General features: G+C 38.0%; 1 protein-coding gene across 1 annotated transcript in view; it reads right to left on the bottom strand.

The window, feature by feature from the left end:
• Positions 1-18811, bottom strand: part of Cpq (carboxypeptidase Q) — a 566898-nt gene that overhangs the window by 142666 nt on the left and 405421 nt on the right. The window contains exon 6 of the mRNA XM_052161283.1: positions 6587-6678. Coding sequence (XP_052017243.1) covers positions 6587-6678 — 92 coding nt within the window. The remainder of the gene's footprint in view (positions 1-6586; positions 6679-18811) is intronic.

The raw sequence follows: 18811 nt of genomic DNA, 5'->3' as shown, positions 1-18811 counted from the left end.
TGTTTCAAAAATAAAAACAGAACAAACAACAAAAACTAAGCTGGAGGAAAAGGGGGGAAATAGGAACAGGAGGAGGAGGACATTTATTGTTTGTTTTTGGGAAAGGGGAAGGGGGATGGTCCAGTATATAGGGTACATGAGGACCTGAGCTGGATTCTCAGTACCAGTGCACATGCCAGGCATGGCAGAACATGTGTGCAAACCCAGAGCTGAATGTGCTGTCAGGAAGAACAAGTGAACCCTTACAACCAAGTCAGTGAGCTCCAGGGTCATTGAGATCCTTCCTCAAAAGTGTAAGGATATTTAATGTTAACCTCTAGTCTCCATAGACACAGGCATAGCTGATAATACCTCATTTGATGGGGTTTTATGAAACTCAAACTGCAAAATTTAAAAATCAAACATTATAACACAACCTAATCCAAAGACTAATTTGATGCATACTTGTTGAGGAATGAGGTAGGACAACATTGTCTTAGCTTTTCACCATCATGTTCCTATAGGAGCAGAAAACTGAACTGCTATTCCTAACATCACAGTGTCTCCAGTGTGAGCTGAGGTGTCTTCAGATGCCTTTGTGATGTCATTTGAAGTACAAAGTGTGCATGTTGTGTATTCAGAACCAACATGCCAGGTAAGTTGTACTGCTGATGACAGTTCCAGACAGAAGCTATGGACTCATTATTTGTTTGAATTTGATTAGTCTCCAGCTATTTCCCACTCAGAAACCTTTTGTTATTGCCACATTTTTCATGACCTCCACTTTAACTTATGCAATTCCATATGGGGTAATGACCCATAATTTCAGAGGCTGTGGTTTAGATGACAGGCAGTAGAAGATAACTTAAGATTAAGATTAAGTAGAAGATAATTAAAATTGTGCTGGTGATTCCAAAGTAGGTTGTTGCCTCTGTAACTCAGTGAGGCTCGAGTCCACGTAATGGAGTAATTTAGTCCCAAATGTGCTGACTCATATGGGTCACTTTTGAGCCCAAGGCATGACACTAATTTCAGATTTGTGCTTCCTGGAATGTCAACTTGATTTTCTTGGGAAATTCATGCACTAGATAATGCTGCTGTCCCTTCCAGATCAAATAATGACCTGGGTAAGCAAAAGGAGGCACTGAGGCAGAAATTATTTGTGCCTTGTATTCAACCTCTAGCCAGCCAGTTAAGTAGACTGGATACAAACTAATGCCCTTCCTCGTGGCTTTAAAGCTATAGAAAATAAGATGCTATGCCAGTCACAAAAAGGCAGTTGTTTTATTTGGTTTAGTAAGTGAAGCAGAGAAATCAGGATATTATTTTTTACATGTTTGAAACTATAGTTAAGCCAAACTCCACATGCTTTGAAACCAAAATAGATAAGTAATATAAATATTACCCAAGTTGTAGGGAAGGTTTTATAATCCAAGAATAGGGCACAAGTCCATTGCAGCTGCCACAGCCTGTGGTTGCATTTAAAACTACTATTTTCTTTTCTTTGTAAAAGAAGAAAATTAGGTACAAAATTCTTACAGGATCACTATGTTCATCATATGAACATATACAGTATGCTGTATCAGTTATGTGCAAATAAAAACTACAAGTCCAGATAAAAAACAAACAGATAAAATTTAAGCTACTTTTGTAATATGCTTGGTTGGTTAATGCAAATATTAAAACATTGAACGAAAAACACAAGATCCTTTAAAGCCAAGTAGCACTGACCAGAACCAAGCCTTCTGATGAGACAGGCTGTGAGCTTGGGAGATTGTGAACTTGCAAAGCTGTGTGGTGACATTGGTCACATAGAAGAAGGGCACAATGGTGTCATACTCTGGTAGTGACACTCTGACCACATTAAAAATGTTTGGGGGCAATAGGGTTACAAATTAAAAATTACTATGAAACATACTTTCCTGGATAATGTGAGCAAGTCTCCTTGGATTTGTAACATACCCCTTTTAAAATGAGCTGTAAAAGTTAATGTGGGTCAGGAAGTTAGCAAACACTTTATTACTAAAAAAAGGTAAAATTTTTTTTTGTAAATTTATGTAAGGAGGAAATTTTGTTTCTCAGCACTAAAAACGTAGGAAATATTAAATATAATTGCATATATTCATTTTAACCTTTTTCTGTTCTTAAGGTAGAGTTAAAATAAACTGATGTATTTAGAACGATTATCAATCCCATCCCTCATTGGATAAAACCTATTTAAAATATTGCCCTCATTAATGACTACCAGAACACACCAGTGTTTATTACCCCATGATTCAATTGCTAGAAGTCTGTGCAATAAATCAGGATGTTAAATATTTTTCATGCCAGACTAAAACACATCATTCTATTTTATTGTACTACTTCATGGAATGAAGCCTTCTTAAAGGCCAGATTACCTTGCTAATTATAATTATGCTAGAACACATTTTTTTTTTGGTCAAAATGTAAGAAATTTCAAAATGACATCAAATACAGTTGAAATTAACTTAGTTCCCCTAATCCTTTGTATATTTTAGAACATGAGAAATGATATGCTGACCTCCTAAGAGAAGGGAGGAGAAAAACTCTGTTCCCACAAAAATCTGATTGGACCAATTGCATCTGGGCCAACATCATTTGATTAATTAATTTGAAAAATTGAGAAAAGGATCCTATTTTCAAAATGCAAAGTTAAATTCCACTTCTACAAGTCAACTTTTATTCTCAATAGTATGTTCTTTGTATGGTGACATTTTCTTCTAGTAAATATGAGCTGGATTCAACTTGTAGAGTAGTTCACATTTTAAATAATCACTTCAAGAAGCAATGATGCAAAGGGCCTTTTATCAGGCTTTCTCATGCTGTCTAGCTGAGCAGTAAGGGGTCACTCTCCTTTCTAGTATCCCATTGGGTTCTCACAGCCTTGCTCTCCTGTAGTCCCCTTAGTAAGATGTCAGTTGAGGCTTCAACGGCTGTTGCAGGATTTTCCCTATCCAATCACATTAGGGCAGCAGAAGGCCTGTGATTGGACAAGAAAAGCGAGGCGTGAGAAAGGTCACAGGAGAAGGGACAAGAACCGAAATGGCTTCGGATGTGGACCTGCGTGGCATTTACTAGCCACAAATAGCTCTGTTTATATAAGGTTAGAATTATTGGGATAAAGCTTTTATCATCAATTGGCTCTAAAATTACTGTATTAACATCCTGTAAATTAAAACATTATACATAAATGTGATTGGTTAATTAAGTTTTAAGACTTTTGATTTGCTAGGTTACTGGAATGTGTGTCCACTGATTACAGGGGTTTATGGCGGAGAGAAAACACATCTGGGATGCTGTGGGAGCAAGCTCTGAGAAAATAGCTCAGTAGCAAGAACACACTGAGCAGGACCTTGCCAGGACATGGTGGTGTGGCCTGGCGGGGCAGGAGAGATGGCAGGTTCTTTTTAAATATTTACCGCAACAAAAGGCTACCTTTCCATAACCTGCTATGCCAAAGCATTCGTCCACATGAAAACAATATCACCTCAGATATCATAAATCAGTTTAAAGAGAAATGTCTTCTATAGGCTCACGCATTTGAACACTTGGTTCTTTCCAGGTGTTGATGCTGTGAGTGGGTTATAAATCCTTCAGGAGGTTCAGCTTTGCTGGAAAAGTTATGTTTCTAGGGGTAGGATCTAAGTATTAAAGGCTTTTCCTGCTTCCTGCTTTCTCTCTGCCTCCCAGTGCACATTAAATGTTATCAGCCAGCCTCTTGCTACTGCTGCCTGCTTTGTTGCCTCTGGACCCTCCCTCTGCGACTGTGAAACAGAATAAACTCTGTGTTCTAAAAGTCAGATTTGGTCATGGTATTTTGCACATCTACAGACAAGGAACTAGTACACAGCCCAAACTCATGTGAGTAAAAAAAAAAAAAAGCCCTAAGTTCTCTAAATTATAGAACAGTAGAATCAAGACAATCAGTCTGATTGTAATGATTGAGGAGAGGAGAAAGAGACATTAGAGTAGAAGCAAGACATTTTTCTAGTCCTTCAGAATTACACCTTCAAATATCTATAAAATATGATACCTACAGGAACCACCCAGCATGTGAAGGGCACCGTAGTATATACTGGGAAAAATAGGAGCAGCTGGGACGCTTATGTGTCATGGGTGAGGATATAAATAGTTAAGCTCCCATTTCCTAGCAGTTTTTAATGAAACTGAACATAGTTCATCATATGATCTAGCTATTCGTCTCCTAAAATGTAAAGTTATTATATGTCCATCTAAACAACTCTACAGAAATGTACATATCACCTTTATTTGTGATAGCTAACACTAGAAAGAGCACAAATGTCCATCAACAGAAATACCATGTTTTCTTCTTCTGGAGGAAAAAAATAGAAATTGGGTTTATTCACACAACAAAGAACTACTCAGAAAGGTGCCAATTCCTATTAATAAAGCAACTTGACAGATTCTATATCTATACTGCTTAGTGAAAGAATCTGGATTAGAGATTACACACTGTATGCTTATATTTACATGAAGATCAAGGCCAGGCATAACCAAACTGTGGCAATAAAAATAAAGTCAGTACAGTATTTGTCTTTGGTGGAGTTGACAGGCGATTTGAAGGAGTATAAAGGAACGTTACAGCATGATGGGCACACTCTCCAGTCACATGATTGGCCCATGTGATGATTACCAGAGGGGCTGGCTAGTTTTATGTTAACTTGACATAAGCTACAGTCACCTGAGGTAGGACAAAATGCCTTGACACTGACAAAATGCCTCCATAAAATCAGACTGTAGACAAGTCTTTAGAGCATTTTCTTAATTAGTGATTAATGGGGGAGAGCTCAACTCATAGCAAAAAAGTGTCTGTTTTCTATTATTTTACCTATGAGCTATTGCCAAAAATCCAAGTATATTCTTTTTTTCTGGAACATTTTCTTCCCTGGATAGAACATTTTAGATACTGCAATAAAATTCCATGTGAATTTTAAAATTCATAGACTAAGCACAAGTTGTTTTATCTATTTCACAATAAGTTAATGATTTTTCAGGAGTTTAGTAAATGTCAGCAGGTATTATAATAATTAAGCTAATATTTTACAAGATAGCATAATTATAAATGTGACTATTAATCAGAATATAATATTGAAAATCAGTCTGGGCAATGAATTTTGTCCTATCATTTAATTTTTATATGTATATATTAATAAAAGCACATTATTAAGGCATATTTACTAAGAAAATGATAGTGAATTTCTTTCACTCTCATAAGGATTAACTAAACATGTTCATTAAAATATTTCTTTAGGCTATTCATTGAGGAAAAGATTCTATAAGTGGAAAATAAAATTACGTTCAGAGGAACAAAAAGTCAAAAACAATAATTTTTTACAAAATATTTCTCTTCACAGCTCTTCCCAGGTATTCTGAGCCAGCTGTGCTGTTAAACTCTACCCAACAAGAAGGAGAAGACTGTGGCTGCAGCTTTATAATACACTACCTCCATGCAAAATACTTGCTGTTGAATATAATCCACAAAAAATATACAAATTTTCTTTCCCTGTAAAACAGTACAGAGATTATCAAATGGAAATACTGTGGAACTGTAATTTTATCATAAGATTGGGCATCTTCTATAGAGAGCCCACTGGTGTAACTAATGTAAAAGTTATTGTTGTAAGTCTAAGAGCAATGACTAAGCTTTTGTCAAGTAAACACTGATGTGGAAGGGTTGTTCCAGTTCTTGTTACTGTTCTATGACAAAGGCCCTCTACTGTGATGTTATATGTGAACTGTCACCAGTGGCCAACATTGTAGATAGCCTGTTTTATCCACACTGCTGGGATTTATGAATTGTTTATACATTCATTCTTGTATGCATTTTCACAGTATTTTATGTGTAATGGTGTTTTGTCTGCATGTTTGTCTGTGAACCTTGTGCTTGTCTGGTACACATAGAGGTCGGGGAGGGCATCAGATCCTTAGAACTGGAGTTCAAGGAGATTGTAAATTAGTATGTGGGTGTTGGGAATAGGAGTTTGGTCCTCCTCCTCTTTCTCCTCATCCTTCTCCACAGCAGGCATATACACACTTCCTTCCTCTGTTCACCTGGGGACACTCAAATAGCTTCTCTTTGAGCTAATAATATTCAACTTGTTCTCAAAGTTTCCCATCCTCATACATTTTACCCTTTAAATGTTGTTCTCCATAGTAACCCCCATCTGCAGTGTTAAAGGATGTTTGTAGATTAGAAAATCTTCCACAGTAGCCTTCTTTATGCCTGAATTTAATATCCGACCAGGAAATCCTCTCTGTTCCCAGTTCAGAGATCTGTGGTTGATTCACTCCCACCACCATGAAGGTTATGCTGCTGGTTGGCTCCGGGTGTCAAGGCCTCAAATCTCAGGACTTCCAGGAGGATTTGTGTCACAAAGGCAGAGGGCTTGGCTCAGTGGGGAGGCTATAGTTACCTATCACTTGTCATGCATGAGCACAGCAGAACTATTAGGACTCTTAAGAAAATGGCAAGATTCAACTGAGAGTTTTCTAGGGCAGTAAGTATGATGTTGGTTTATGCTGATATTACAAATGTTAGTGTTCAACATATGCTGGCTAATTTTACCTTATGTAGCTCATAATACTGGGAAGCACCAATTCCTCCTTGTTCTTCTGCAGTCCAGAGTACCAGGCGCAGAGTCCTCTTTGGACGCAGCCCTGAGAAAATAATAAAAGGCATCTGTCAATTTGTTTTGAATGTTTTTAAAATGGTGGAGATCTCATCAGCACTCATCTCTTGCTGGTGTTATCATTCATACCTGATTCAGGGTAGAGATGATGACACAAGCGTACAGTTTCTATATAGTAATCTCTAGGGCAGGGTAAAAGTGAAAATGATTATGGTCAATGTCATCTGCCGGGTCTCGTGTGGGGTCAAGTTGTGTGAAGTATTTATTATACCAATCTAGAAGAAAATTTCAGGAGGAGCCTAAGATCTTAAAGCCTCCTAGAGCTGTCAATTGGAACCAAATCACTTAGCAGTATTTCAGGATACAGTGAGCAGGGATTCTGAAGTCACCTTAGCATGAATCCAAGGGCATGGTTCTCATGCTTTCCCCAGGAACTTAATAGCTAAGAGGCTGATGCAATGTCTGTGGTTAGTCATGGCCGTGTACTGAAAAACAGAAAGCATTCCCACAAGGTCAATGAAATGTAATTGAATGAGCCTGTCATTCTCCACATTACTTCACTAACAGCATGGCAACCACTTCATGGATTTGCAAAATAATGTGTCTAGATAGTCCCAGACTCAACTTATTAATTTCTACATTTTAATTATATAAACAAAATACATAGCAATTTAGTAGAAAACTATGTTTGGATTCTGAGGTTCCATCTTTACTTCTGCTAGAGATCAGTAGTATGATCTTCTCTTACATTACTGGACAGCAATAGTAACAACCCATAGTTCCTAGTGTGATCACACGGAACAACCACCAATGCCCTCCAGTGTGTGAAGATGCTGTTGCAGGATGCTTGACAGATGAGGTACTTGAATATACTTAGCATAGTAGTTCTCAGCCTTCCTATATGCTGCAAGCCTTTAATATAGTTCAGTTTCTGAAAGGCTCATGCAACATTATTAGAGAGGAAGAAAGAATGTAAAATACAGAAGATAGGGAGGAAAGCTGTGAATTGCCATCTTTCAGACAGGACATAGCCCTTGGAATCATAAAATTACAACAGCTGCAGTGACTTGCACTAGGCCTATACAAGATCAGCCATATATTCAGTTAGTGTTGGATAGCAAGGGGACCACAGTGTCTTCTACATTGCTCATTACTAAGTTTTTGGCTACTGACTGAGTCTGGGAGTGAAGCAGTCATTCAGTTGTCTATCCACCAATGAATCCATTGTGCTCCAGTGGATAACTCCAAAGTTGTGGTTACACAGTTGGTCTGGATTTAATTCAGTTGGTCACAAAACAACAAGAATACATAAAAGAGGGAGGAGATTTGTAGGGAAATTGTGTGGAAGGTAACAGGAGTCATAGGGAGATAAGAGAAGGTGGGAAGAAGTGAGAGTAATCCAAGTGCATTAACAAGTGTGGAAAACTAGAATATTTTTTAGTATGCAACACTGGTACTTATGACTCTTTGTTGCACACACACATAAAAAGCTTATTTGACTTACATAATCTTCAAGCACATCTTTTCCTCTTTCCTCTTTTCATTTTCCTTTTCTTTCTTTTTTCCTTTTTGTTCATTCTTTCTTCCTTCCTTCCTTCCTTCCTTCCTTCCTTCCTTCCTTCCTTCCTTCCTTCCTTCCTTCCTTCCTTCCTTCCTTCCTTCCTTCCTACACTTCTTTAAACTTCTCTACATCTAATATCAACATGGTATCCTGAATTATTAAAATGATGGACTTCTTTAAAAGAATAAACAGTATAGGACACAGAAAACTCATTTTCAAAGTAAATTCTCTGAAGATCCCTGAAGATTGAATGCACCATTTGAAAGTCACTATCACAAAGAGAAGTCTCCCTCATATTTCAAATTGGTCAGAGGGCCAGTGGAGTCATATTAATGTAGTATGGAAGTAACCTGTTTGAAGTAAGTGATATAGAGACCTCCAAAAGACATAAACATAGTTGTACCTAAAATAAACCATGCAGAGCCCCTTTGAGTCCATGAGAAGACCGGCTCGCATTCATACCTGCTTCACAGAGTGAAGGGCCCATGGGAGAAATGGAATCCAGGAGTTTAGCTGATACCTAAGTGTCTTAGAAGTCTCTTTTCACTTCTACAGTCTGATTGTTGCTAAACTGAGAAAAATGGATGGTATTTCATCCATTGACTTGGACCTTTGGCTAATGTGCCATTTTGATTCCTAAGCCCCCTAATTCCACAAGGAACAATGTGTTAACCCTGGGGTCTGAAGGAACTGTGTTTCATTTCTGCTCTACCATCTCTGAATCCTGATTTCTTCTACACAGTAAAAAACAATGATGACAACTTCATGGGATTATTAGGAAAATTAATGAGATAAAACATAAATATGTTTCAGTCATAGGTAATGAGTTTTTTATTGAATATCATCTTCATTTACATTGCCATGGTAAAACCTTTCTCAATTTCCTCCCTCCCCAAAGACCCCCAACCCCTCTGGAGACAACCATTGTATGCTCCTTTTGGTATATACTTCTTGTTGTCCTTAGTAGTGTCAGGGTTTGTTTACTGTTTACAGGATGAATCCCCAGGTAGGGCAGTCCCTGGGTGGCTTTTACTTCAGCCTCTGCTCCACACATTGTCTCCCTTATTGCTCCTGCGAGTATTTTGTTCCCTTTCTTAGAGGAACCAAAGCACCCTCACTTAAGTTCTCCTTATCCTTGAGCTTCCTGTGCTGTGTGAATTGTAACTTGTTTATTTTGAGCTTTTGGGCTAACTTTCCGCTTATTAGTAAGTGCATACCATGTGTGATCTTTTGTGACTGGGTTGCCTCACACAGGATGACACTTTCTAGTTTCATCCATTTGCCTAATAATTTCAAAAATTCATTGTTTTTAATAGCTGAATAGTACTTCATTGTGTATTTATACCACAGTTTCTGTATCCATTCTTCTGTTAAGGGACATCTGGGTTCTTTCCAGCTTCTGGCTATTAAAAATAAGGCAGCAATGAACATAGTGGAGCGTGTGTCCTTATTACATGTAGGAGCATCTTCTGGGTATATGCCCAGGAGTGGTATAGCTGGGCCAGCAGGTAGTATTGTGTCTAATTTTCTGAGGAATCACCAAACTGATTTCCAGAGTGTTTTTACCAGCCTGTAATCCCACCAACAGTGGAGAAGTGTTCCTCTTTCCCCACATCCTCTCCAGCATCTGCTGTCCTCTGAGTTTTTCATCTTAAGCATTCTGACTGATGTAAGGTGGACTATAAGTGCTGTTTTGATTTGCATTTCTCTAATAACTAAGGATGCTGAACATTTCTTTAGGTGCTTTAGGGCCATTCAAGTTTCCTCAGTTGAGAATTCCCTGTTTTACTCTCTACCCCATTTTTTAATAGGATTATTTGACTCTCTGGAGACTAACTTCTTGAGCTCTTTTTAAGCATTGGATATTAGCCCTCTATGAGATATAGGGTTAGTAAAGATCTTTTTCCAATTTGTTGGTTGCCGGTTTGTCCTATTGACAGTGTCCTTTGCCTTACAGAAGCTTTGCAGTTTTATGAGGTCCCATTTGTCAATTCTTGTTCTTAGAGCATAAGCTATTGGTGTTCTGTTCAGGAACTTTCCCCCTGTGCCCATGTGTTCAAGATTCGTCCCTTCTTTCTCCTCAATAAGCTTCAGTATGACTGGTTTTATGTGTAGATCCTTGATCCACTTGGACTTGAGCTTTGTATAAGGAGATAAGAAGGGGTTGATTTGAATTTTTATGCATGCAGATCTCTAGTTGATCCAGCACCATTTGTTAAAAATGCTGTCTTTTTTCCACTCGATGTTTTTAGCTCCTTTGTCAAATATCAAGTGATGATAGGTGTGTGGGTCTTCAATTCTATTCCATTGATCTTCCTGCCTGTCTACATACCAACACCAAACAGTTTTTATCACAATTGCTCTGTGGTAGAGCTTGAGGTCAGGGATGGCGCTTCCCCCATATCTTTTGTTATGGAGAATAGTTTTTGCTCTCCTGGGTTTTTTGTTATTCCAGAGGAATTTGAGAATTGCTCTTTCTAGATCTATAAAGAATTGATTTGGGATATTGATGGGGATTGCATTGAATCTGTAGATTGCTTTTGGCAAGATGGCCATTTTTGCTGTATTGATCCTGCCAATCTATGAACATGGGAGATCTCTACACCTTCTGAGACATTCTTTGATTTCTTTCTTCAGAGGCTTAAAGTTCTTGTCATATACATCTTTCACTTGCTTCATTAGAGTCACACCTAGGTATGACATTATTTGGGACTATTGTGAAGGGTGTCATTTCCCTAATTTCTTTCCCATCTTGTTTATCCTTTGAGTAGAGGAAGGCTACTGCTTTGCTTGAGTTAATTTTATATCTAGCCACTTTGCTGAAGCTGTTTATCAGCTTTAGAAGTTCTCTGGTGGAATTCTTGGGGTTGCTAAAGTATACTATCATATCATCTGCAAATAGTCATATTTTGACTTCTTCCTTTCCAATTTGTGTACCTTTGACCTCCTTTTGCTGCCTGATTGCTCAGGCTAGGACTTTAAGTACTATATTGAATAGATAGGGAGAGAGTGGGCAGCCTTGTCTGGTCCCCAATTTTAGTGGGATTGCTTCAAGTTTCTCTCCATTTAACTTGATGTTGGCTACTGGTTTGCAGTATATTGCTTTCACTCTGTTTACATATGGGCTTGGACTCCAGATCTCTCTAAGACTTTTATCATGGGATGCTGGATTTTGTCAAAAGCCTTTTCAGCATCTAATTAAATGACCATGTGGTTCTTTTCCTTTAGTTTGTTTATGTAGTGGATTACATTGACAAATTTCTGTACATTGAACTATCCCAGCATCCCTAGGATGAAGCCTATGTGAATTATAGTTTTGATGCATTCTTGGATTTGGTTGGCCAGGATTTTGTTCAGTATTTTTACATCAATGTTGATGAGGGAGTTTGGTCTGAAGTTCTCCTTCCTTGTTTGGTCTTTGTTTGGTTTAGGTATAAGCATTATTGTGGCTTCATTGGACGAGTTGGGTAATGTTCCTTGAGTTTCTATTTCGTGGAAAAGTTTGAAGAGTATTGGTAGTAAGTCTTCTTTGAAGATCTGATAGAATTCCCCACTAAACCCATCTGGTCCTGGGCTTTTTTTTTAAATTTTTTATTTTATTTTATTTTATTTTATTTTTTGATGGGAGACTATTAATGACTGCTTCTATTTCCTCAGGACTTATTGGAATAATTAGATGGTTTATCTGATCCTGTTTTAGCATTGGTACCTGGTAAGTATCTAGAAAGTTGTCCATTTCATCCAGGTTTTCAAACCTAGTTGAGTATAAACTCTTGTAGTAGGATCTGATAATTTTTTGAATTTCCACAGTTTCTGTTATTATGTCTCCCTTTTCATTTCTGATTTTCTTAATTTGGATACTGTCTCTGTGCCCTCTGGTTATTCTGACTAAGGGTTTATCTATCTTGTTGATTTTTTCAAAGAACCAGCTCCTTCTTTTGTTGATTCTTTGTATAGTTCTTTTTGTTTCTGTTTAGTTGATTTCAGCCTTAAGTTTTTATTATTTCCTGCTCTCTACTCCTTTTGGGGATATTTGCTTCCTTTTATTCTAGAGCTTTCAAGTGCATTGTCAAGCTGTTAATGTAAGCTCTTTCCATTCTCTTTTTGGAGGCACACAGAGCTATGAGTTTTCCTCTTAGCACTGCTTTCATTGTGTCCCATAAATTTTGGTATGATGTGTCTTCATTTTCATTAAATTCTAAAAAGTCTTTAATTTCTTTCTTTCTTTCTTCCTTGGCCAAGCTCTCGTTGAGAAGAGCATTGTTCAAGGTCCATGTGTATGTGTGTTTTCCCTTGCTTTTGTTTGAGCTTAAGACCAGCCTTAGGCCATGGAGATCTGATAAGATACATGGAATAATTTCAATATTTCTGTATCTGTTGAGGCCCGTTTTGTGACCAATTATATGGTCAATTTTGGAGAAGGTACCATGAGGTGCTGAGAAGGTATATTCTTTTGCTTTAGAGTGGAATGTTCTATAAATATCTGATAGATCCATTTAGTTTATAACTGCAGTTAATTTTACTGTATCTCTGTTTAGGTTCTGATTCCATGATTTGTTCATTTTTGAAAGTGGGGTGTTGAAGTCTCCCACTATTATTGTGTGGGGTGCAATGTGTGATTTGAGCTTTAGTAAAGTTTCTTTTATAAATGTAGGTGCCCTTGTGTTTGGAGCACAGATGTTCAGAATTGAGAGTTCATCTTGGTAGACTTTTCCTTTGACCAGTATAAAGTGTCCCTCTTTATCTTTTTTGACAACTTTTGTTTGAAAGTCAATTTTATCCAATATAAGAATGGCCACTCCAGCTTGTTTCTTCGGATCATTTGCTTGGAAAATTGTTTTCCAACCTTTGACTCTGAAATAGTGACTGTCTTTGTCACTGAGGTGGGTTTCTTGTACGCAGCAAAATGTTGGGTCCTGTTTACGTGTCCAGTCTGTTAGTCTATGTCTTTTTTTATAGGGGAATTGAGATCATTGATATTAAGAGCTATTAAGGAAAAGTGATTGTTGCTTACTGTTATTTTCTTAGTTAAAGGTGAAATTCTGGTTGCGTATCTATCTCTATTGGATTTGTTCAAAAATTACCTTGTTGATTTTTCTATGGTGTGGTTTGCTGCCAACAAAATGCCAACAGGCATTTTTCACCTATTATCCTTTGCAGAGCTGGGTTTATGGAAAGATATTGTGTAAATTTACTTTCGTCATGGAATGTCTTGTTTTCTCCATCTATGGTAATTGAAAGTTTTGCTGGGTATAGTAGTCTGGGCTGAAATTTATGCTCTCTTAGGGTCTGTATGACATCTGCTCAGGCTCTTCTGGTTTTCATAGTCTCTGGTGAGAAGATTGGTGTAATTCTGATAGGTCTGCCTTTATATGTTAGTTGACTTTTTCTCTCACTGCTTTTAATATTCTTTCTTTGTTTAGTGCATTTGGTGTTTTGATTATTATGTGACGGGAGTTATTTCTGCGCTGATCCAATCTGTTTAGAGTTTGTAGGCTTCTTATATATTCATGGGCATCTCTTTCTTTAGGTTAGGGAAGTTTTCATCTATAATTTTGTTGAAGATATTTACTGGGCCTTTAAAATGTAAATACTCGCTTTCTACTAAACCTATAATCCTTCGGCTTGGTCTTCTCATTGTTTCCTGGATTTCCTGGATGTTTTGGGTTACAACCTTTTTGCATTTCTTTGACTGTTGACTGTGGAATCTTCAGCATCTGAGATTCTTTCTTCTATCTCTTATATATTCTGTTGTTGATGCTTGCATTTATGACTCTTGAATTATTTCCAAGGTTTCCTATCTTCAGAGATGTCTTACTTTGTGATTTCTTCGTTGATTCTATTTTCAATTTCAGATCCTGGATAGTTTTGTTCAGTTCCTTCACTTGTTTCTTTGTTTGTTTTTCCTGAAATTCTTTAAGGAATTTTTGTGATTCCTCTTTAAGGGCTTCTACCTGTTGACCCATGTTCTCCTGTGTTTCTTTCAGGGATTTTTGTGATTCTTCCTTAAGGGCTTCTGCATGTTAACACATGTTGTCCCATAATTCCCTATGGGATGTTTGTATTGCCTCTTTAAGGGCTTCTACTGTTTGATCCATAATCCCTTGTCTTTCTTTAAGGGATTTTTGTGTTTCTACCTGTTGGCCCGTGTTCTCCTGTATTTCTTTAAGGGAGTTATTTATGTCCTTCTTGAAGTCCTTCATCAGCAATATGAGACGTGATTTTAAATCTAGCTCTTGCTTTTCTGATGTGAGGGAGTATGCAGGATTTGCTGCTGTGGGAGAACTGGGTTCTGATGGTGCCATGTTGCCTTGGTTTCTGTTGGTAATGGTCTTGCATTTGCCTTTGGCCATCTCATTATCTCCAGTGTTAATTGGTCTTGCTGTCTCTATCTTCTCTGTCCTGCAGGCCTGTGTTTCTGCACTCCTGGGATTCCCTTTCTCTCCAATGCCCTGCAAACAGCTGGTTCTCCTCGAACTATTAGGTGATGGAGTCTCTCCTGTGGCAGACTTGGCAAGGGTCAAATGCCCTGCTGGCTGCTATTTCACAAAAGTTCTTCTGCTGCCTGTTCTCATGCTCTGCTGATGCTGGTCCTTGAATGACCAGCTTTTATCAGTTGAAATGCCTTACTGGTGTCAGTTCTCCAATGACCTGCTCCTGCCCATTCTCTAGAGAGTATCAGGAAATAGGCTCCTCCTGGATAACCTGCTTCTGCCTGTTCTCTATTGAGTATCAGGTAGTGGGATCTTCCTTGTGCCAGATGTGGCACAAGTCTACCACATCTGACAGTATAGGACAGTAGTGGCAGAGGAGGGAGGGGTATCAGGGAAGGAAGGGGAGCCATGTTTTGGAGGGTTGCTGGGTAATGAGTCCCAGAGTGGCTTTGGGCCTCTGGGGGTGCAGAGTGATTCTTACCAGATAATCTGATCCTGCCATATCTCTAGTGAGTATCAGGAAGTGGGATCTTCCCCATGCTAGATTTGGCACAGGTCTACCACATCCATCAGAATGGGGTAGTGCCAGCATAGGAGGGAGGGGTATTGGGGAAGGAAGGGAAGTGGTGTTCTGGGGGTTGCTGGGTAATGAGTCCCAGAGTGGCTCTGGGTCTCTGGGGGTGCAGAGTGATTCTTACCAGATAATCTGCTCCTGCCAGATCTCTAGCGAGTATCAGGAAGTGGGATCTTCCTCTTGCCGGATGTGGCACAGGCCTACCACATCCAATCCAGTCATAGGTAATGTTACATAGCACACATATCAGTCATATTCTCTGGAACATAGTATTCTTTCAGGGACTGTTTCTTAGTTCTTCTGTGCCTAACTCTAGATGGCTTCGCATCTGGTGACAAGTGTCCAGAATGGTAGATCCAAGACAAATCTTCTTGCTTATCTTTCTTCTACACAGCCTTAGGACACCTCAAATGTATAGACTCTCAGTCATGGAAAATTCAGATTTCAGTTAATCTGTAGAAAACACAGCCTGTTTTACAGTGAGATGCAAGTATACCTCTGCAAGAATATATTTCATGACAAACATAAAGAACTTCCCCACTTTTCAGGTATGAACAGTCAGAATACATTTTATGGATGAGGTCAAAGGTAAATATATCTGAGCATCAAATGAGATTAATGCATTATTTTAACTTTAATTTCATCTTAAATTTCAATGTATACTTTATTTAAATGAAATATCTTAAATCCAATCTATTTTTCATTTTTATGTATTAATTGTGTATATGTGCCTGTGCATACACACACATACACACACGCAGAAGAGAGAGAGAGAGAGAGAGAGAGAGAGAGAGAGAGAGAGAGAGAGAGAGAGAGCAGAAGATGACAATTTATGGAAATTTGGTTTTATCTTTCCACCATGTTGCTTGAGCTGAGGTCATCGGGAGTGAAGGCAAAGTGTTTACCTTTACTCACTGATCCACCTTGGTATCTCCAAGCCAGTTGTAAAATCCATGTATTTTAAGTATATAAAATGACAGTATCCACAACTATTATAGGAATAAATCAATAGCAGCAGCAAAGATCAAAGCAGGGATTCATTCTACAGAAGCAATGGGGATCATAAAGCTCAAGCACAGTAATGCTATGTCCCAGTTCTGGGTGCTGCTCAGTGGGATGCAAAGTTCAAAGCAAGCACATGAACTGAAGAAGGATGGAGACCACGTCTAGCTGTAACCATGTAGGCATTGTGATGTTCTGAGTTTTCACCACAGAATGGGCCATTCACTGAGTTTTTGATGATTACCTCCACCCTGTTTGACAAACAGCTGACATATTTGTAACTTTTCTCTGTAAGAACAATTGTCAAAACTTCATTTTGGGTTACCAATGTGATCTACCTGCAATTTATTTTTATTTCATCCAGAAAGCAGTGGTGATGGGGGGATAGCACCTACAACAAAAGATGAAAAGAAATCTGTTTAATAGTGGGTTTTATTCTTGAATTTATAGGCAAAGAAGCTGAGACAGTACTAACTAGTAAATGGAAAAGGTCAATTGGCTGACCCATAGTCAAACTAGGAAAATGGCAAAGCAAAATAAACTTGACTTTCAACAAAAACTGAAATTAAATCTTCTTGTAGATACCTTTCTCAAATCCTGACTTCTAGAGAAACTATAGGTCCTCACACCCACATCCTTCTGTCTCCCACCCTTTGGAACTTTGACTAAGTTCTGCCTTCTGTGACCTGATTTTGAAGAGCATGCATATGTGGCTCTTACAGAGGTAAACTCAAACTAGCTGAAAAATGAGGCAATTGTCTAATCCCTTTTGGCAGCAGGTTGAAAGAGAAAGCCTACTCTTAAAAAGATACTTTTGGCATAGGCATTACCAATGTTTTTGTGTCTAAGTTACAGAGATGGTCTGGGAGCATATGGACTGAAGGAGCATAATGTGGCTAAATGCATGGGCTGGGGTTCTATTTTCACATTAAGCAAGTCAGACAATTTGTTATATAATGGATGAGAACATTATCATTGATTTTTTTTTAAAAAAGGGAAATGGACAAAGATTAAGATTAATTAATCTAGTGAAGAAAATTGTACCTATTCTTTACAAGCAGGAGCAAAGAATGATCTTGAAAGATCTTTGTTCTTGGAATAGTTACTTTGTCTCTGTCTCAGTTGTATAAATATAAAGCAACCAGGCACTTCATTGGTGTACTGGGTCAAGGCAACAGATTAAAAAAAATGTTTGTCGAGATGTATTTACTTTACTTTATATGTATGAATGTATGTGTACCATGTGCTTGCCTACTTGCCTGTGGGAGTTAAGGGTGGTTGTGAGCTAACATGTGGGTGCTGAAAATTGAACCCAGGTCCTCTGCAAGAGAAACAATCAGGTGAAACATCTCTTCAGCCCTGAAACAGAGTTTTTCCTGATTTATTATTTCTTTTAGTTTTTAGGTTATAATTATATAATTTTTCTTTTCCCTTTCCTCCCTCTAAACCTTCCTCTTTGCTGACTGTCTTAGTTAGGGTGCTGTGAACAGATACCACGACCAAGGCAACTCTTATAAGAGCAATGTTTAATTGGGGCTGGCTTACAGGTTCAGAGGCTCTGTCCATTGTCATCAGCATCCAGGAAGACAGAGTAAAGGAGGAGCTGAGAACTCTACCTCTTTATCTGAAGGCTGTTAGCAGAATACTGACTTCTAGGCACCTAGAAGTAGGGTCTTAAAGCCCACACCAACAGTGACATACCTACTCCAACAAGGCCACACTTCTAAATAGTGCCACTCCCTGGGCCAAGCATATACAAACCATCACACTATCTTTCAAATTTGTGGCTTATTTTTACATTAACTGCTGTCATATGCATATAAATTTGTGTGTGTTACATATTCCTAAATATAACTTGTTTATTCTGTATATGTTGCTACCTTCAAAGCAGTTTGAAGCAATGTGATGATATTTATATTATGCTTATGGAATAGGTTATAATACTAAATAATTTTTATAATTCAAAGTGAGAGTCCTACCTGAATATAACAATTAGGATCCTAATATCCAGAAAAATCACTATTAATTACAGGAGCCATGTGACTACCAGTGTGTGCTGGACCATTTATAGGCTAATCCAGTTTTCCACTCATACTTTGTTTATTCCTTTCATCCTAAACTATGATCATTGCTTATTAGTATTGAAAATGCTATGCTTCCTATTTCAGATCATTGGTCTTTTGTATATATTCCTTTTTACTGTCTCTAAGTCCCATTTGCCTTTTCTATTTGGTCAATTTCTACTCATTCTATAAAGTCCATTTTAATATTACTTTCTCATATACATAATACATATACATATACATAACACATATACATATACATACACATACACATATACACTTTCTCAGATATAACTACAAGAGAAGTAATGAATTTCTTGATTTTCTCTAGAATTTTCTCTATGTTTTTATTTATTTTTCAACATATGGCTGCCCTGAAACTCAATCTATAAACTAGGCTGTCATTGAACTCACAGAGATCTACCTGACTCTGTCTCCTGAGTGCTGGGATTAAAGGTGTGTACCACCACCACCCATGTTATATATTCATTTGTTTAAACCACACTTCAATGGTAATCTTCCAAATG

This window comes from Apodemus sylvaticus, chromosome 17 (genome assembly GCF_947179515.1).
Source record: "Apodemus sylvaticus chromosome 17, mApoSyl1.1, whole genome shotgun sequence".
Lineage (NCBI taxonomy): Eukaryota > Metazoa > Chordata > Mammalia > Rodentia > Muridae > Apodemus > Apodemus sylvaticus.
This window is presented reverse-complemented; position numbering and strand designations above follow the sequence as displayed.